This window comes from Rattus norvegicus, chromosome 5 (assembly GCF_021556685.1).
Source record: "Rattus norvegicus strain SHRSP/BbbUtx chromosome 5, alternate assembly SHRSP_T2T, whole genome shotgun sequence".
NCBI lineage: Eukaryota > Metazoa > Chordata > Mammalia > Rodentia > Muridae > Rattus > Rattus norvegicus.
Genome location: NC_141538.1, coordinates 149,081,658 through 149,102,774, shown reverse-complemented (window position 1 = coordinate 149,102,774; position 21,117 = coordinate 149,081,658). Strand labels below are relative to the sequence as shown.

Genomic DNA, 21,117 nt, shown 5'->3' with positions numbered 1-21,117 from the left:
TGGACCGGCATAAACCAGCCCTAACTCAGTGCAGCTTCTCCTCCCACATAGAAGTGTCCAGTGCCTCCCTGGTCATGCCTCTCTCCCAATGTGGGGGACCCTCAAGCAGGATGCCCTAAATGGTACTGAGGAAGGACCAGGGCCCTGGCCTAACCCTGCTGGCCTCCCCACAGCAGGAAGGACACACAGAGGTGGCCGGATCCTGCCTCTGTCCAGCCCAGGTCCTCAGGCCTTAGCTAAGACCTTCCCAAGGGACCAGTGGGGCTGATTTTTAGATCCCCGTTGAGCACTTGAGTTTTCAAAAGAGGGCTGACTTCTGTGGTTGGTCACATGGCCAGCTAATCCCCCTCCCCAATATCACCAAGGACTACCAAGCTCAGAACCTCAAAAGAATCACCCTTGGCACAGAGACCACTGGCCTCCATTAACGGCTGGAAAACTGGAGGCTCAGACAGCAACGATAGACACCTGTGCTCTCAACGTCACGTCCCCAATGAGTGACATGTATCCAATCACTGCCCACAACATGAAGCTAAAGAAGGAGGCCTGGAGTTCTGGGGCAAGCAAGTCAGGAGGACTTCCTGGAAGAAGCTTCCTTGAAGATCCCAAGAAAGAGAAATGAATCCCAGCGCACTAAGAAAGGAGAGGAGCCTCTCAGACAGGCAAGCGACCCCGGCCAGGGCCTAGGAGTCCCGTTGCCCCTTCCCTGCCTGTCTACACGCTTTGAACACTTCTGTACACAGAAACCACCATCTGGTGCTCCGTCAACATGGTAGATCTGTTATAGAGATGACGTCTATCTGCGAGTTGCTGTCCAATGCAGCAATAAGCCCCTTACACAGAACGTGGAAAAAGATGGCCGTACCCTGAGGAAGCTCCAGTGCTTTGTCTAGTCCACCCTCCGGGAGAAGAACCTGATTCCCAGTTCCACTACTCATATGACGTGAGCAAAGGGTCACCCCCTGCCCCAGAACACAAAGAAGAGAAGGAAAACTTAGCAGAGAAGATGCCTGGTAGGCAATGTCGTGCAGAGGAGCCCCGATTTGTCATGACAGGTCACCGGGCCACTAGGCCACCAGGCCACCACATAGAACTCCTCAGAGCCCCTGCAGTCCTCATCCAGGAGACCTGAGAGCCTGCTACTGCCCAGAGGAACCCGAGACGGATGGTACCCGGTGTGACGAGCCCCAGACTGAAACAGAAAAAGGATATGGACAGAAAGAGAAAGCAGTCTGTAGGTCCTGAGAGGCCATTGTCACAGGTGCATCCCACTGACCTGAGACAGGGAAGGGACACGCACTCGGGGAGCTCTCTGCACTGAATCTGCAGTTTCCTCTAAAGTCAGAAACTGTCCTGAAAACAAAATGTTTATTTTAAGAAGTGATCTGCGTGCTGAGCCTAGTAGGGCAGTCCTGCCCGTGATCCTGAGGTTCTGAAGGCTGGAGCAGGACGCACACAAGTTCCAGGCCAGCCTGAGCAGATCGGCTGACACTATGTCAAAATAAAAAGAAGGCTGGGGCTGAGGGTGTACTGGTGGGTTTCCCTGATGCTCCGAGGCCCTAGGTCCCACCCTCCCTAGTATCACAGTAAAGGAAAGAGGACGAAGAGAGAGGGGAGAAATGTCCCATGAATAGGGTGCTGGTGCGTACCTGTGGACCCAGCCCTGGGGAGGCTGAAGCAGGAGAGTGAGTTCTAAGCCGCTTGGGCTGTGTAGCAAGACCTGGTCTCAAAGAAATGAAAGAAAGGAGGCAAATACAGAAAAGCAAGGCATAAATAGACCTTTCACCGTCCCCAGCCAGTTACAGCCTGATCCTCACACCAGCCCCACTCTGTCTCTGGTGTTAGCTCTTCCCTTCCACAGCAAGAGTCTGCGTAGGTTTCTCTGGTCCCTGCAGGTACCAGCTCTACTCCCACCCCTATCCCAACCCCAATATCAGGAATAGACATGGGAACACAGCAGGAAGGAGCCCAGGGATTTCTCTACTGAAAGGTCTGCCAGTGTCCCCTCTCCCTTCCTTATTCCCTGCCACCAACTTAGAATCCAAGAATGCAAGGGGCCAGCTGGGGACCGTGCTCTCATTCCCCTGTGCCCAAGGCAAGCCGGAAGCCTGACGCATCAGAGCACAGACCTGTTGGCCAGGTAGAATCTTCCTGTAATTGTACCCTACAGTTCCACGAAGCGTGGCCCCATCTCGGGCGTCAATGGCCCAATTTAATCCTCCCCACAGGGGCCAAGTGCACAAATAGCTCTCAACGTACAGAGATGTCACCCATGGCTGGCTCCAGATGACGTTAACACAAGTGACTGGTACATCTGGTGGTGGCTTCTCTTTTTCTACCCAGATGTTTGAGGTCCTGTTGGCACACCTGTCACCCAGCTGCTGCGCCAAAGGAAAGCCCCCTAGCCCTTTTCTTGTGGGAAGAAAAAAGGGGATCTGGCCAAGGGGGGCAGGAAGACCATCTGTGTGTGTACCCTAACCCAGTCCCTGGGATGGGTATCTCCCTTCCAGGTTTCTCTGATCTTACACCCCCACCCCGTGGCTCGAGAACGTCCCACGGCTCTGAATGACTCCCATACCAAGCAGTGGGTTTTGCAGACTGCACAATCATGGCTCACGTCTAGGGACTTGAACGGTGGCTAGGAGGTGACCTGCTCATCCAATGCAAAGAATGGCCCAGCCCTAAATAACACTGGAGCACCAGGAAAGGCTCAAAGGCTCAACTTTACACAAAGCGCTCCTCACTTCCTCCTCCCCAACCCTCTCAGTCGGCTCCGGAACCAGGCACATCTCACCTCCTCACACCCACCAGCTCCTCATCCACACTCCCCCTCCCACACTGCAGCATCCCCACCCGTGATCACTTGACCCACAGTCTCCTGGGTCTCTATGGAAACAGGACACCACTGATGCGTCCACAGCTGAGGTGCTTGGACCACACCAATAAGACGAGAGGCCACAACAGTTGCATGATACGGCCTGCCTGGTTTATTTACTTTTTAATATATTTACGACATTCTGAGATGCCAGACAATTGGAGAGAAAGCGCTTCTCTGAAAGGCAGGGACGGGGCCACCAGAGCAGATGGACCAAGGGTCCCAGCAACTACAAGACCCTCCACCCCACTGAAGCCACTTAGTGACCACCCCTCCCAGCATACTGCAAATACCTGCGTTCAAAACTCCCATCCTCGGCCCCTAGTCCCCACTTTAGATAAGGAAGCAAGTCCCAAGTAGGGTTTTCCCAGGAGCTCAAACAGCTGGCTCGAACAGAGGTGGCATCAGGACCCTCATCACATGCTTCCCAGAATGCTGTGCCATCTCAGAGATGACAATCCGAAAGACTCGATGCCAAGACAGAGTGCTACCGCCCCTCAAAGCTCCTGTCCTGGCTGAGGCTGTGGGACAAACTCTGAGCTCCTCACCCCCAAGCCAGGTCCTAGATCACTGGTTCTCAGCCTGTGGGTCGCGACCCTTTTGGTGACTATCTCTAAAGATATATTTACGTTACGATTCCTAACAGTAGTAAAATTACCGTTATGAAGTAGCAATGAAAATGATGTTATGGTTGAAGGGGGTCACCACAGCATGAGGAACTGTACTAAAGGGTTGCAGCGTTAGGAAGGTTGAGAACCCCTGCTCAAGGTGGACCGGTGGGTCAGGACACACTCATGAAAAGTCAGGGTGGGGGCATGTTGCACACGTCCCTCGCAAGTTATAGTTATCAACTTCACCCACACAGACACCTAACATGCAGCTCTCTTATCGTCCCATCTTTGTTTTTGATCTAAAGAAACAGGCTCAGAGAGGTTAAACAAGTCATCTGATACTGCACAGCAAAGACTGGGAATGATGGGGGGGCGGGCAGAGAGGCACCCAGAAGGGCTTAAGGACAGAACTGGTTTGTACCACCGCCTGGTCACACTGCCTGTGGCCGGAAGCAGATGTCACCAGGCCCTGTGCAGCAGCCTACTGATTTGGGTTGATTTTGAGGAAGCTCTTCCAGGCCCAGGAGAGCTGTTAGCCACAGGTTCTGTCTGAGTCACTGAAGCCAGAAAATGTTTGGGCCTCAGGGAGCTAACTGTGGCCTGGGGCGGGGGCCAGGGGTAAATCCCAGCAGAAGAGAACAGAGACTCCAACCCTCGGCCACTCCAAAGGGAGAGCCTTATCCCTGGGGACTAACACTAGACCTGGGGTCACACTGTGACAGTGACAGCCACTGCGACATGCTGGCGGCCCCCAAGCAGTTCCCCAAACACAGAGCTTAAGTTATCCTTGAAGGGAGAAGGCGGTGGCTTGGCTGAGCTGTGAGCTGAGAGGAAAGTTTCCCTGGTCCCCACTAGAAGTCCAAAAGTGTAACCCTAGACAGAGCCCAGGCTAGGATAGGACCCAGAAAGCCCTACACCCAGGTGTGTGTGTGGCCTGGAGCCCTGGAACAATCCCAAGCTGCACTCCTCCCCGTTGCCAGCCTACTCTCCCCTTCGCACACTACAACCTTAAGGACACTCTTCCGCTCAACTCCATAGGGAAATACTGAGGCACCCAGTAGCACACAGCTTGTCCAGGGTCCCACAGACAAGTAATAGATAGCCATCCCCCAGTTGGAAGATCCCAGTACGTCCTCACGCACGCACACACACACACACACACACACACACACACACACACACCAGACACCCCAATACTCACTATATGGTAGATGGCCAGGGCTACGGTGGCAACTCGGACATTGAAACAACAGCATGTCTGCCTGACTGGCACTGCACGGGAGGCCATGGTGCACGGTCCCCTCTTCCGAGGCTCTGAGTAAGGAGTCTTGGGCCCACAGCAGGGCAAGAAAGAGGAAGCCGCGGGCTGTCCGCCTCACTTCCGCCTTGCCCTCAGATGGTAGGGGCCAGGTCTGTAAGTCTGGGATGTAGCAGCTGCAGTGGGGAGGGAAGAGGGTTTGTCACAGTTGACATCAGGGAGCCCGAGTGGGGCTCCAATGCTTCACCAGGGCCGGGCTATGCATTTATACGCACTCCGCTTCCTGGATGCTGAATACCACCCCTAGAAGCCCTTTTCTAGAAGAAGAATCAGATAAAACAGTAATTCTAATGGCAGGATTCAAACCCAGATCTGCCTGGTTGTAAAAACAGCAGCTGTCAGTAAACTGCTTCCTTGAGACCCTAGGGGCTTAGTCCCTCTGCTCCTCACCTGGGCTGTTCCAAGAAGGAACTGTTCTTCGGTTTTGGTTTGGTTTGGTTTCTCTGTGTAGCCCTGGCTGTCCTAGAACTCACTCTGTAGAGCAGGCTGGACTGGAACTTTTAGAGATCTGCCTGCCTCTCCCTAACAAAGGCATATGCTACCACTTTCCAGGAAGAGGTGCTACTCTTATCCCCATTTCTACAGATGGAAAAACTGAGGCACAGGATGATGTCATTCCTCGCCTGCAGTCTCAAAAGGAGTGGGGACTGGAACGGAGGCCAACTGACTCCAGAGCAGTAATTCTCAACCTGCGGGTCATAACCTGCCTTTCACGGAGGTCACACATCAGATATGATGGATATCAGACATGTACATTACACCTCATAACAGCAAAATCACAGTTATGAAGTAGCAACAAAAATAAATTTATAGTTTGGAGTCACCGCAACGCGAAGAACTGTATTAAAGGGTGGCAGCATCAGGAAGGTTGAGAAACGCTGCCCTAGGGGCTCTCCCTGAAGCCAAGCTTCTCACACAGCTCCACCTCCTCGTTCTGAGCTCTGAAGGAGAGAACTGTCGCTGTGAGAAGCCATAGGCATGAGTATGGACCAGGCCCTGTAATAGGCTCTTTCTCTTACAGTCTATAACCTCTGGAGGTGATCTGGGAGACCCTTGGCCAAACCCACTTTGTGGGGTCACCTGAAACAGAAAACTGGGATTGCGCATTCTTTCTCACTCCCTAGGAAATGTTGGCATTAGTAAGCTTGAAACTTTTCCCTGGTGTCTCGGGGGATAAATCACCCACACTGCAATAAAGAAGGGACAAGGTGCCCTTGCTTCAGACCTGGGGGAGCCCCAAGCAGACAGAAAGGCAGGAACCGCTAAGCCCCGCCTCCTGTGACACCGTGGAGTTCGGATTGGACACCACAGCTGCTCATCATTTTTTGCCAGGGGAGAGATTATAAACGGCCCTCAGCATCCTTGTCCTGAAAAGGGTTGTTCTGGCAGGACAACAAAATCAGGCATGTTGAGCTCTGGGGAGATAGCTTACTCGATAAAGTATTTGCCGAGCAAGCTTGAGGACCGGAGTTCCTGAGCTGGGGTCCCCAGCACATACATGCTGGCTTGGCTTGCTGGCTGCAATCTGGTAGGTGAACAACTCCAGGTTCAGTGAGAGAACCTCCAAAACTAATATGGAGAGCTATTGAGAAAGACACTCAGAGTCAACACCTGGCCTACACACACACACACACACACACACACACACTCCTGGCAGACCTGGCTATTCCTTCACCACTTCATTTGAGAGCCATTTTCTTCTTCAAAAGCTTTGCTGAGCCCTGACATAAAAGGACTCACGGCCTGGGTTTGAACCCTGACAACTTCCAGCTGGGAAGGAGAGCAGCAGAGAAGCCAGGGTGGAGGGCCTGGAATAGAACTGAGCAGTTCTGGGAGACCCCGAGGCCTCTGGCGATCTACATCTGATGGCAGGGAAAGGTTGTGGGTGAGCACGAATGTCGAGGGACAGCCTGTGGTATTATTACTGTGGCCTGGAGAGCCAGGTGCAGAGTTGGTTCCAAGGAGAGGGATAAGGCATACCTACCCTGTGTGACATCGTTTTATATAATCTATAGACGGACATTTTTGCTTTTATAGTGATAAATTTATTTTAATGTGCCTTATAAAAATACATGATAACCAGCCCATGAATTCTGTGATTCCCCCTTTACAGGAACTTATAAAGCTCCAGTTTAAAACAGACACATTAAATTAAAGGCAGCTGGTGGATTTACAGGACATAGTAAGGAGGCCTTGCCTGCGGGTAGACACCGTGTGGCTACAACCCAGCTTGAAATCTCGAGGCCCTGGGAAAGCTCAGCCCCTCTCAGGTGCTGTGTTATCTCAAGAACAGAACTTGGCCTCTCTGAGCTGCTGTTTCCACACTGCAGAGGCTGCAGGGCGGACGAAGTGGGGTCACAGGAAGCGTCTGTTGGCTTCCTCTCTGGCAGTCCCGCCCACACCTCCATCTAGACCCTGCTGGAGAGCTGTGAGGAGGCGGAGGTGAGATTTGAACCCTGGTCTGCTGGATTCCAAGTCCTACACTGCACTGTTCACTGCAAGTACACCACACACACACACACACACACACACACACACACACACACACACACACACACACGCCCTCCTTACATTGTCTACCTGCCAAGACCTGGAGTCCCTTGCTCCTGACTGGGTCGCCAGCCTCCAGAGGATAGTGTCTCCCAGGGAGAAGCCACAGTCCCCTTTGGAGTGAACCTGACCAGTTCTTTTCTCCCAGCAACTGTCCTGAGGCGTGGGTGACCGTTATCTTCAAAACCAGACGCTACAGGAAGGCCTCCATTGTTGCTAGGACGGAGCACTCCACAACACCCACCTGGTAACCCTGAAATCTGCATTAATTTACACAGTAAAGAGAAGAGGGCTGGGTTACAGGTTAGACGTTACCACATGCTCTGTAAGTGAAAGGAGGGAACCGGAATCGGAAGACAGGAAGGTACCACAGAGCCAGCTCTGGAGCCAAAGATTGCAGGCTGCTCTTAGGAGCAGGAAGAGGAAGAGGGGACCCACACCTGGGGGCTCCTGATCTCTCAGCTTAGCAGTCGGAACCCATCTGGCCTCCCAGCCCTCAGAGCTGTAAAACGACAAACTCCCGTTATTATTCGTGGTGACTTGCTCTTCAGATGCTAATATGGCTGCTCCAGAGCCCTCAGTCCCTCTGTGCTCCACAGAAGCCATAATCCCTATCAATACCCACGGCGCCCTCAACTTCCTGGTGGTGACCTCGGTTGGGCCGAGATGGTCTAAGGGCCTCTGTTTCTTCATGCATGGAGACCAGGACAACCCCCACTTCCTAGGTGAGAATTTAGAAGGTGCAGAGGCCGGCAACAGAGATTTCTCCTGAGCACCCACCCTGTCTTCTCCTGGTAGAAATGGCAGGTCTGAGTTTCTTCCCACCAAACTTGCACTCTCCCTGCTGGCCATTGGAGCCCTGGGTGGCTCAGACCCCCCCTCCCTCCAGTCACCCGGGGTTAGGGGTAAAGAAAGGCTCCAATATCTTCACAAAACTGTCCTTGTGCTGTGTCTGATCTGGGATCCCATCTGCTAAGGAGGCTGAGGCAGGAGGATCAAACCTTTGAGATCTGTCTTAGCTACAAAGTGAGTTCGGTGCTAGCCTGGGCAAGCTTAGAGAGACCCTGTCTCAAAAAGAGAGGTCTGGGAGCTCAGTGAAGTGGCAGAGCCTGTGGGTAGGTAACCTATGAGCCTCTGGGTCCCAGTCCCAGTGCTACAAAATGTAATAAATCAGCAATAAAAAAGCATCTTTGCAAAGGAGCTGTCTGGTGAGACTTCTAAGAGCCCAGCAACACATCGTCCATCCTAAGGAGATCGCACTCCTGGTGGGCCGCCTGGCTCTGCGGCCTGCCACAGCCTGCTCCCATCTAAACAGACCTTTGCCTCCTCCTCGGTCGGAGGAAGTGCTCCTCGGAGTGCTCACCACTTTCTGCGAGGCCAGAGCTGGCTTGGAACATCCCTCTCCGCCCACATGCTGGGAGGTAAAAATAACCCTCACCGTTCCACCAAGCTTCACAGCTAAACAATGAACGCTGGAGTCTGTGTCCTTTCTGCCAACCCAGACACTGCTCTAGAAGAGGTTGCTATTCTATCTCCACCAGGCAAGGAGTGGGGCTATTGAATCTCCATCGGGCAGGGAGTGGGAGCTGGGGGTTGGGGACCTCTGACCTCCATAGCTGCTGTTACCTGTTCTGTCCTTGTTTGAGCCCTACCCCCACGTGCTCCACAAACCCCTGCTCCAGCAGGAAAAGGAAAGCAAAAGGAGTGAGAAGGGGTGTTGATGTACTCCTAGCTGACCTGGACCTGAAACAGGATACACAAGAGCCCAGCAGTAGAACCTTCTAGAAGGTATGGGAGGCTGTGAATGAGGCAGATTTGGGAAACTTCAGAGCGGGGCCTCTTCCAACCATTCTGGGCCCTTAAGCCTGCTCAGTATTATCCTGATGGAGCCCTGTGACCCCACCCTCCTCTGTCTTTCGGGCTTGGAACTGAGACCTATAGGCCCAAGGACAGAGGCACAGGAAATGCGAGAAGCTGCACAGTACCCTGTCCCTTTCAACCTCACCCAGTGTGCTGGCCCTGGCTGAAAGGACACAACCCTGTAAGAGTCACCCTGGTAAACCACAGCCTGGGCCAGGAAGATTCTGAGCTGCTTTGAGCTCTAGGCTTTCAGGGGATTCTTCTCTGAGGTTACGTGTCGGTCCCTCTGTCCTCCAGGATCATCAGCAGGCAGTGTAGAGGGCATGGCTGCCCAGGAGGCAGAGTTAGAACACACACTCTCCTGTGGAGACCTCCATGGGCCCTACAGCCAGGAGGCCTCAGAATCGCCCCTCGTGGTTGGCAGACACTCTGTTGTAAAGTCTGAAGCTGGGCCCTTGGTTGATGATTAGCCCTGAGCAGCACCCACCTGGACCTGTTTACAGAGGAGGATAGGGGCAGGAGCATAGGTGTGACCAGGGCTGTGGAGGGAAGTGAGATTGTCACACTGTGTCCCAACACACACACACACACACACACACACACACACACACACACATACATGTGCAAGAGTGCACATACATGCACTCATGCATACACACACAAGCAAGCACGCACTCTTGCACGCACACACACACACTCATGTGAACACACACACACATGAACATACACACAAGTACGCACACATGCACTCGTGTATACACACTCATGCACACATGCACATAGACACACAAGCACACACACGCATGTGCCCACATGAGATTACAATCAGGCACCCGTGCACACATACAAACACACGGGAACACACGGACACACACACACATGCACGCTATTTACCTAGGGAGTGCCTAAAGCAGCACCTGTCCCTCACACTACAGGAAGAATTACTTCACAGGGCATTTCCCCCACAAAGGGGATTTTTCTTTAATCAAATAAAACAACAACGGCCACCAAACAAAAATAATAGGCCCTGCCCCTGAGAAAAGCTAAAAATAAAAAGCAAGGCAGAGGGCCATTTGTGCTGCTTATGCTTCGAACAATCTGTTGTCCGGGCACTTCTAGGAAACCGAAAAATCTTTTTCTGATTTCAAAAACACAGCTTTCCATGAGCACAGGTCCTCTAACCATTGGCAGATCCCTTCACCCCACAAAGGCAACGACAGTGTTTGGAGAAACAGCATCCCTTTTGGAATGATGAGGACAAAGACTATATATGTCAACTAGAGGAAAAAGATAGAAAGAGCCCAGGTCCCTGGTGACACCAGAAAGCCTGCCTCAGGTCTGGACTTCCTTCCCTGGATATTTTATACTGTGGCGAAAAAAAGAAAAAGGAAACACATCCAGGTATCCTAAATCCCTGTGTGAGTTTAACAAATGGCTTGTTTTAGAACCATGGGATGGTTCAGTGGGTAAATGCGATTACTGCTAAACCTGATGACCTGCGTTCAATCCCAGGGACCCATAAGATGGAGGAAGGGAACAGACTCCAGCAAGTTGTCCTCTGAGGGAAACATGCACACCAAGGCCTGCTTACACTGCTTGAATCGCAGCCATCCACCAGACACATAAGGTTTGTTTCCGTTAGCTTGACAGAACCTAGAACCACCTAGGAGATAAGCCTCTGGGTATTCATGTGGGGGGTTAGCCACACTAGGTTAATCGGGGTGGGGTATGGCCTAGAGTCCTGGACCAGACACAAAGGACAGTGCACAAGCTGAGCGTTGAGTATTCCACTCTCTCTGCCTCTGGACCACAGACTTGATGTGACCAGACGCCTCACAACCTGTCCCCACAACTTCCCTGTCATGACGGACAGTACTCTCAAGCCACGAACCCAGACGAACCCTTCTTCCCTTAAGTTGCTTCGCTGGGTGTTTGCTTTTGCCCAAGCCATGAGAAAAATAATTCACAAGGTCACAACTCTCAAAGAGAAGTCCAGAGAAGACGTCCATCAAAGAGGCCGTTAGTAGTCTGAGTTCACCGCCTTAAGCCAGGTTTCTGGTCTTGACCAGAGCCCTGAAGAGATGTATGACTGTGAGGTATTCACTTCCCCTCTCCAGCCTCTACTCCCACATCTGTAACATTTGGGAAGGCCCAAGCGTCCCCAACTCCACACTCACTGAGGTCCTCCTGCATGGTCAGACCCACCCCTCGACACATCTGTGCCCAGCAGCTGGCCACCCTCCAGCAGGACCAAGCTAATGCTGCTCTCTGATTCCTTGACTTTGGGTAAAGAGCCAGGAGGCCCCGCCGCCTGCCAGGCCTCTGGCCTGCAGCTCTCTGGAGTTGCCAATAAATCTCGGCAGGTGATGAAAAACCCTGGCTCCTGCCAGCAAGCTGTGGGCTAAAGGGCTCCATTGTGGCTAGGCCTCCTTCTGGCTGTGCCATGCTGAGCCTCTGGGCAGGTTGCAAGGCCACTCTGTGAGGGAGCCAGCTCTAGTCCGGGTATTCCGATAATAGCCAGCGCCTGCTAGATCATGGCTGGGTCTCTACCTCCCTACAGGAGGCTTTCTCATACACACATGTGTGCACACATATATACAGCCTGGCGACCATAACGCACTTGGTACATCTCAAACTGACCCCTCTAGGGGTGACTGCCTGTCGCTTCTACTGCTGGCCAGGCTGAAATGGCAGAGTCGGCCTCCTCCGTCTTTAACTCCAACTTCCTCTCTCAATTCACCCGAGCCCCGTGGCTTCGGTCTCTCTCACGTGCCACCACCAGGGTCCAGCCACACCAAATGTCCTTGTACCTCAATATGCAGTGAGCTCAGGGCTGATGGGGAGAAGACCCCACCCTGGGCACCTCCTGGCCACCACGTACAGCTTTCTAGACAAGGGAGGAGCTGGGTGCAGGGAGTCAAGGGGCTGGATCCATTATTAGACCCAGGGACCACTGTGTCTAAAGAGCGAGTAACTGGGCCACCGTGCCACGACCATATACACAATCAATTAGGAGCTTTTAACAAGCAGACCAAGAACCTTTGTCCTCCTGGAGGGCCACAACTCCCCCAGATCAGCCCTGCCCCATCCACAAGCATCTAACAGAATACTAGTCACATCACTAGTGAGGGAACTTGGTCCTTGATCTCGCCCTCGCCCAGGATAGCATCGTGAATGTGCTTTCTCAGTCTATGTTGCCATCACTGGATGACTGGGTGCTCTCTGGTTCTCTATTGAGCCCCTACTCTGTGCCCAAGGCTGGGCTCCAGAGACATAGCAGTGACTCACAACAAGCTTCGGCCTGAAGGCTCCCCGAGGATCCCATCCCCCTCACGGAGAAGGTTTCAGACCCTAGGACCCCAGCAGAACCTCTGCAGGGGCCAGTGGGGACCGCAGTCCCCCACATTAGTCACAGTTCCCAAGACAGGTACCAAGACCCCCACTTAGTAAAAGGTGCCATCGAAATGACGAAATGACGCCAGCCAGCTAAAAATACCTCCCTGGAGAAGAATCAGGTGCAGATCCTGGGGAGGGCACAGCCTGGCTTCCCATCCTCATTGCTGGGGCAAGCTGAGTGACAAAGGCTGATGTCACCACCTCCCTGGGGCCCGTTTTCTCAGTGGTAAAAAGGAGGTAACAATAGCCCTGTCCTGCTTACAGAATTACTGTGAGGATGAAGATAAGGTAACGCTGGGGAAATTGGACTGGGCAGGTGGCCTGTGAGGACCCACTCCTCCCCCAACCTGTTACCTTCCCCCTCGGCCAGTTGTGCTTCTGAAAGTTGGTTCTGAACAAGCCCTGCCTGGCTCAAGAGCTTTCAGTGGCTCCCAGTGGCCTTCGGGCTCCATTCAGCACAGACAGAAGAGCAAATGTTTCTGCTGACAGGCTTCCTGGTGACTCTTCCACAAGCACGGAGTCTCTCCCTGAACATAGTCTCCACCCCAAGGGCATCTTGTCCAAGAGGACCAGGGGTACAGGTCTAAAATGGCATTGGTATTGCTACCCCCCAAAGCCTCCTCATGCTGGAGGGAAATGTGGGGGTGGTTGTGGTTGGAGAGGCACGCCATCTCCCAGTCAGCCTATCTGAGGCTGTTGTTTTCCACACACTCTGGCTGCCTGAGGGCATATGTGGCCTGGCATTCTGCCCAGGAAAAGGGGGGCACAGGTCCTGCACAAAATAGTGTCTCTATACAGGGAGAGCCGTGCTGTCCGGGTATGGGGAGAGACTATACCATAGAGCCCCTACTGGCCCCTTGGTGGTGATGTTCTTCCGTGGGGCAGCACTCTTGAGTGGGCTCTTCTGCTTCTTTCTAGAGATTTCTATGGACAGACAAGCATGTTCATGTCAACACCAGGATCACACATGGTAGGGAACTTCATACATAGGGCTTTGCATGTTGCTTCATTTAACACACATGAAGAATGGGGCTGAGCCAGGCCTAGTGAACCTGGGGCAGGAGGCTAGCCTGGACTGTAGAGTGAGTTCAAGGTCAGCCTGGGGAACTTAGTGAGACCCTATCTCAAAATAAAGAATACAAAAAGGTCTGGGAGTGTGAGTCAAATGGTAAAGCACTCTGCTGGCCAGTTTTGTGATGCCTGTCCCTGACATGACCCAGAGACATTTTGGAAGAGGGGGTTCTCAGAAAATCCCCCCCCTCCAGACTGGCCTGTGGGATATGGGAGGGCCCCATCCCTGTGGGCAGTGTCACCCCTTCCAGAGTGCTAGAAGGAAGAAGGCTGCTCAAACCAGTAAGCAGCACCCCTCCATGTTTCTGTTTGAGTTTCCTCTGCCTTGGGGTTCCTCCCATTTGAGGCCCTACCCTGACTTCCCTCAGTGATGAACTATGATGTGGAAGTGCAAGCTGAGGTAAACCCTTTCCTTCCCAGGTTGCTTTTGGCCCTGGTGTTTTATCACGGCAATAGAAAATAGAGCAAGCCTTCTCTGGGGTCCGAGAGGCTCAGAGAGCATGGGGTGAGGGGCAGTGACTTTGGGACTGAGAGATAACTCGGCTTACAGGCCGTTTGGCACCAACCCTGACAGCCTGAGTTCAACTCCCAGGTCCCTCATGGTGACGGAAGGCAACTGACTCCCACAAACTGTCCTGTAAGGTCCATATATCATTGTGGTATGCATGTGGGTACCCATGTACACACACACACACACACACACACACACACACACACACAGACACACAGAGAGAGAGAGAGAGAGAGAGAGAGAGAGAGAGAGAGTAAATAAATCAGTGAGTTAATATTTTTTAAGTTAATATTTAAAAGGTAAGAAAATGTTAAGTATCTTTTATGGTTTGGACCTAAATGTCCCACAAAGGCCCTGAACTGAGGGGTCTGGGCTGTGGGAAGAGGGGATCTTTCTCATCAGTTGCACATCCAGGCTGGGCTCCTTCTGGGCTCCTAGGGAGTATGGGGACTCAGGAGGGGCCTCACTAAAGACAGCAGGCCTTCAAGCATTCCCTTGGACACTGTGGATCCTAACCCTTGTCCAGCCCCCTTTCTCTCTGCTGTTCTCTGCCTAAATGTCTGCCTGGAAGCTGACTCCCTCAAACAGTCTGTCACCAGTAATGGATACACACAGAGACAGCCACCCTTTGTTCTAGCTCCGAACTGCTCCCTCAAGCCTGTGTCACAGTTAAATACCCTTGAGCCAGTGAACTCATGGCTGCCTCTGCTGCTATAAGTAAAGGTGGGAAGGACGCATGAGGAGCAGAGGTTCCTCTTGCTCGGGGTTTGGTAGGGTGGTCCAAAAACACAGTCAGAAGCTAGACAGCCTCCACGCTGCATGGGAAGACATATATGATGCCCCATGAGGAAGCCAGACAGGCTGTTAGCTGGAGCCCTTATAAAGCCACAAGCTGTCCCATAGGGTTCCATCCCTCCGAGGGCCCCCACTTCTAAATACAACTAGAAAGAACCAGGGTGTTAATTCCCAACATTTGGAGGACACATTCAAGCTATACAGGAATTTCATTATTTCCTATCCTTTGCACTTAAAATACTAAAGCAAGAATCATCCTTGTGTATGTGTTTTATCCCACCAGTTTGAGTACCTGTCAAAATAGATTAGTTTATCAGCTTGACCGAGTTTATAATTAGCCGCGGGCAGGGCTTCAGTGCAGGCCTATGGGAACTGCACCGAATCTCATTGATTCAGGTAGGAAGACCCATCCACTGTGGGCGGCGTCATTCCCTGGCTGGGATCCAGGTCTGTGGAGAAAGGGAGCTGAGCAGCTGCATGCGTTCATCTCTCTCTGCTTCCTGACTGTAAATGTGGTGTGCCCAGCTCCTTCAGATGTCCTGCCCTGTTTGATTTCTCAGCCATGATGAGGTACACAGGTCCGCACCCTTGAACTGTGAGCCAAATTCTTCCCTTAAAGTGAAATAGGAAGCCTGAATTACAGGGCGGGGGAGAGGTCAGAGATGAGGCAGGGGCTGGTGGTAAGGGATGTACAGAAGGCAGACACAATCTCAGACAGAAGTCAGAAAAGTCAAACCCAACATCGAGTGTCATAACCCCAGCCAGGACTCCTGCCCACCAGGGTCAGTCATGGAGGCAGCGTGTGGCAAGAGGAGCCAGCAGGCCAGCAGGGCCTTTGGGGGCCGTGCTTCCCACACCCACCATACCTACGTGCTGTACTTTAACTGCGACCCAGTCTAACTCGAACGTCTCTGGCTCTCCCTGTTGTCTCACACTCATCCCGTCACCTGCATGTACGCAACCTCTGAAGACATTTGATTTTGTGACAGATGTGGTGGTGCACACCTGTAACCTCAGTACCCAGAGGTACAATCAGGAGCACTACAAGTTCAAGGCGAGCCTTGTTTGGATAGCAAGGGCTACATAGTGAGGGCCTGCCTCAAAGAGCTATAACAAAAGTCTCCATCCTGTGCACCTGACTTCTCAGACAGGTTCACAGAAAGTCAAAGTTGGCAGCTTGTAGGGGGTCTTTAATAAAAGGGCCCAGAGGGGATCCATAGCTTCTCAGAGTCCCATAGGAGAACCAGAGAGAGCTGCCCTGCCTGGAGCTGTCCCCAGAATCAGAGGGCAGGGAGAAGGTAGGAACAGAAATGTAAAAAAATAGTGGAGAAAATAAGTGTGTGTGTGTCTGTCTATGTGTGTCTGTCTGTCTCTCTGTGTGTGTATGTGTCTTTGTGTCTCTGTGTGTGTCTTTCTGTGTGTCTCTGAGTCTGTCAATGTGTGTCTATGTGTGTCTCTGTGTGTCTGTGTATGTCTCTGTGTATGTGTGTATGTGTCTGTGTGTCTCTGTGTATGTGTCTTTCTGTGTGTCTCTGAGTCTGTCAATGTGTGTCTGTCTATGTGTGTCTCTGTGTGTCTGTGTATGTCTCTCTGTGTGTATGTGTCTGTGTGTCTCTGTGTGTGTGTCTCTGTATCTGTCTGTCTATGTGTGTCTGTCTACATGTGTCTATGTGTCTACGTATGTCTCTGTGTGTCTCTATGTGTGTCTGTGTCTGTGTGTATGTCTCTGTGTGTCTCTGTGTGTGTCTGTCTATGTGTATCTGTGTGTGTCTGTCTATATATATCTCTATGTGTCTGTGTGTGTCTCTCTGTGTTTATCTCTGTGTCTGTCTGTCTGTCTACCTGTCTATGTGTGTCTAAGTGTGTCTCTATGTATCTGTGTATGTTACTTTGTGTGTGTCCGTGTCCGTGTATGTGTGTGTGTGTGTGTGTGTGTGTGTGTGTGTGTGTGTACGACCTCTGAGCTATGGCCAAGTCAGGTCCCCATCCAGTCTGCTCTGTGAACACCTGGGCTCTCTCCCACCAGAGCCCTGGGATGAGCCACAGCTCTGGAGTGGATTCCTGAGGCCCTACCATTGACTCTGCTGTTTGCTCCATGGGTTCCCAGCCTGTGTGTTCTGGGCTGTGTGACCAAAGTGGGCAACAGGATCAGTGGCAGAGGGTGCCTCCTAGATTGGAAAGGAGGCAGAAGCCACAGAGGGTGTCTGCACACTGCCCTGTGCCACCACTACTTTGAAAGCATCTGGTTTATTTTCAAACAGAAAAAACCATCCAACCACATTCGTAAAACTTCCGTTTTTGTCTTCTTTTTTCCGTCTTCCTTAACTGCTGCATTTCATAAGTCAGCTCTAGTAACTTGCACCCAGCGTGCGTGTGTGGCTTGTGTGTGAGGCCTCATTTGGAAATCAAATCAGCCCACTCTTTGGAGCAAGGGCTGGATCTGGGGCTGGCCAGGGAAGAGAGGAAGTCAGGCCAGCTTCCTGGACTAGAAAATGGGGAAGAGGATAGAGAACTCGAAGACAGCCGTGGGGCCAGAGGCTATGCAAGACTCCCTCCAGCTCCTCGGGGAAGGGTGATGAGAAAAAAGAATACCAGCCTTTCATGACTGTGCCCTGAACAAGCCGGAAGCCAGTCAGAGCTCCTGTGGAAGAACAAGCAAGCAGCCGAGGGTTTAGAAGGACAACTCGTCACTATCTCCAAGAGTCCTTCATCATTTCAGAAGGGAAAGGATCTGGGGACAGCCTCGACCCACAAAGAGCCCAGTTGACTGTCATCAGCATTAGGACAGATCTGAGCCTCCTAGGAGAGAGATCTGTGGGAGAGCCGTAGTGCTTGCTAAGCAGAGCCAGGGCAGGGAACACGAGTTAGGGACCCTAGGAGGGTCTACAGTGTAGCCCTCATACAGGAGGCTGAGGGGCAGCTCCAGACTGCAGGATGCTAAGGAGATGGACCAAGGTAGAGTCTGAGGACAGGCACCAAGCTGCTGGTTCCTGTCGCCCTGTTCTTGTGGGAAACAATGCCTTCATTGGCGTAAAGCAGACATTCCCAGTGTGTGCTTGGAGCCGTAGGCCCACAATTCATCTCCCAAGGATCAAGGGACATTTCCCACCGTGTTTACCTGCTCTCTTGGAAGTCTGAGGCTGTGAGAGAGGGAGTCAGGAAGAAGGCTCTTTGCATCCTTCAGTCTTTTTCCACCCAAAGCATTCCAGTTGGCAAGATGTGGAGCTGATGATGACCAGAGACGGTGAAGCCCTGCCTGCAGCCACACAGCACTTGAAGCCCAGAGGCATCAGCAGCTCCTTCTCACATCCCTCTCACAGAAGCCCTCCTCGGAAGCTCTGCACAGCCATGCTCCGTGGAACCCACAGCTGTGGCAGCCTTTGCTCTGCCCAGACTCACTGCATCCACACCGTCAGGCATCGTCCTCTCTGGGTCTCTGCCCACACCTGAGCACAGTAGACAATAAGTTTAGTCCAAAGGTCTTTTTATTTTTATTTATTTTCATTCGTTCATTCATTTTTGTTTGTCGTATGTTTGTCTGTGGCGGGGTCTCTCTACGTAGCCCTGGCTGTCCTACAACTCACTGTGCAGACCAGGCTGGCTTTGAGCACACAGAGAACCTCTTGCCTCTGCCTTCTGAGTGCTGGGATTAAAGATGTGCGCCACCCTGCCCAGCCCAAAGGTCTAGATGATTGTTTTCTCCGGTGCTTTGGTGTGGGGAGTTGGGGGTGGGCTTGCCCTGCCTGGGACAGCCTTTATAGCTCCAGCTGGCCTCAACCGCACTGCCTATCAGAGAACGGCCCTTAGTCCTGATGCCCCTGCCTCAGTATGGAGAACGCAGGCAGGCTACACTGTTACTTCTGTTCTTTATTAGGACAATGTGGTAAGATGCTTCCCAATGCTGCCTCCTCCTGGATTTCTGGTTTCTCCTCTCTCCCCACCTGGCTGTTGGCCCCAGTCCACGCATCATCAAAGCAGACAGCTAGACAAGAATGACAGAGAACACTAAGGAGACAGAGCCCTTCCTTAGCCAAACCTAGAGAGCCACGGGCCTGTGATCCCCACTGCTCCAGAGACTGAGGCACGAGCATTACAAATTCAGGAAAAGATTGGGCAACTTACTGAGGCCCTGTCTCGAAATTAACAGGGGCTGGAGGCAGGGTACGGCCAGGAGAGTAAACACGTTTTGTGCTGACCTGGTGATCTGAGTTTGAAGCCCAGATCCCATAGTAAAACTAGATAACTAACTCCCAAAATTTCACACACACACACACACACACACACACACACACACACACACACACACAACGAATAAATAAAATAAAACAGTATTTTTAGGAAGCAAGGCTAGGATAGAGCTCAGTGGTAAAGCATTTGCTTAGCATGCATGAGACCCTGAGCTCAAACTGAAGTGTCAAACCCAGAAAGGAAACAGAAAATAAAAGGCCTCCCCTGCCACAGCAGGTTTGCAAATGGAGTTGACACTGGTTGTACCACAAAAGGAGTAAAGCCAAAAGCAGCAACCCATACGGTGGTACCCATAACCTATGTGAGCAAAGTTTGTATCTTCTTCTTCCTGCCCGATTCTTGCTGTGTGTGTTGGGGGAGAGAGGAGCTTTTAGCCTTGTGTGCCATCAGAACCTCTCTGTATATCACACACACACACACACATACACACACACACACACACACACACACACACACACACACACACCTATACCCAGACAATGCCTTATCAGGAGAGGGAGCTTCTCTCTTAGATCAAGTCTGCTGTGGAGACAGGAATGCCAAGCCACAGGTAGCGTGACTCACAGGGAACCAGCAAATGGACTCTTGTAGGGGTAGGGGGGACACAGAGCAGTGGGGTAGGGTGCAGGGAGAGTGCTCAGGGACCTGGACTCTGCTCTGCTGCCAACCCTACAACCCAGCCCTACATGGGCTGAAGTACAGCTCAGTGGAAAATTCAGAGTTCTTCTGCCAGGTCACATGGGCTATGTGTGAGTGAGCAGGTGACAGGAAAGTGGTTTTCTTCCTGGTCTCGGGCTGTGTCACAGGTCCTGTTGAGCACTGCTCTGGAGGCCTTAAGTGTCACACGGCTGTTTATGTTGACTACAAGTGCCCCAAGCTCAACCCAGAGACCACAGTGCCGTGAGCCAGCTGAGACACTTATGCCCCACCCATAGGACCCAGGGAATACAGGTTTCATGCTAGGCCTGGACCCTGCCAGCCACAGAGGCTGTAAGAAGGAGGGGGGCTCTTAAATGACTTATTGGGGTTGATTTATTTAGAGGAGGGCATGGTGCCCTAGCCAGGGTGTCCTAAAATAACTCAGAGACCAGAGCTGACAGCAACCCTCCATGGAAAATTTAAATTAATTCTTCCCAAGTGTGAGATTTAGTCCCAAGGCCATCTCTGATGTGAAGGAAGCCAGGCCTGTGTTTCTGGGATTCCTCATGCACCCAGTAGTTGTAACAAACAACAAGAAGAAGAAGGCCACTGTGGCTTTGGCCTCAGGCTTTGGTTCCGTAAGGGCAGGCACAGTCCCTGAAGGGTGACACTGTTTCTCCACCTTCCTGAGCTTCTCAGCTCCTCACAGCATCCTCCTCCTGTCTGAGGAGACTCAGTGGTCATTTCTTGTGCAAGGACTCACACCTGTGGTAACTATTATGACAGAACACCAGGCTGTCCACCCCAGCAGCCTGGCCTCAGATCAGTCAAGGTTGCAAATCAGTGATAAAAAGAACATGAGGGGCAGTGCCCAGGGGATGAGGAAGAGACAGTGTTCCAAGAGCTAAGAGAGAGAAGTGCTCCAGGAGGTGGGGAAGGAAAGTACCCTAGGGGGTGAGGAAGGGACAGTGCACAAGGAGATAGGAGGAGGTGAATGTTCCAGGGAATGAGGGAGGGACAGTACTTCAGGGGATGAGGAAGAGTATTCTGGAAGATAATGTGAGAGTGTTCTAGGAGAGGAGGATGAGTGCTCCAGGAGAGGAGGGTGAGTGCTCCAGGAGAGGAGGGTGGGTGTGCCAGGAGAGGAGGGTGAGTGCTCCAGGAGAGGAGGGTGAGTGCTCCAGGAGAGGAGGGTGGGTGTGCCAGGAGAGGAGGGTGGGTGTGCCAGGAGAGGAGGGTGGGT

At 52.2% G+C, this 21,117-nt stretch overlaps 1 protein-coding gene across 2 annotated transcripts in view; it reads right to left on the bottom strand.

Annotated features, from left to right (window-relative positions):
* The window catches only part of Laptm5 (lysosomal protein transmembrane 5), a 54,838-nt gene that overhangs the window by 17,378 nt on the left and 16,343 nt on the right, over positions 1 to 21,117 (bottom strand). The window contains 1 exon segment of one of the 2 annotated variants that reach the window (NM_053538.2): positions 4,688 to 4,781. The exons of the other annotated variant lie outside the window; for it this stretch is intronic. Within the exon segment in view, the coding sequence (NP_445990.2) occupies positions 4,688 to 4,774 (87 nt within the window). The 5' untranslated portion in view covers positions 4,775 to 4,781. 2 annotated transcript variants of the gene reach the window in all.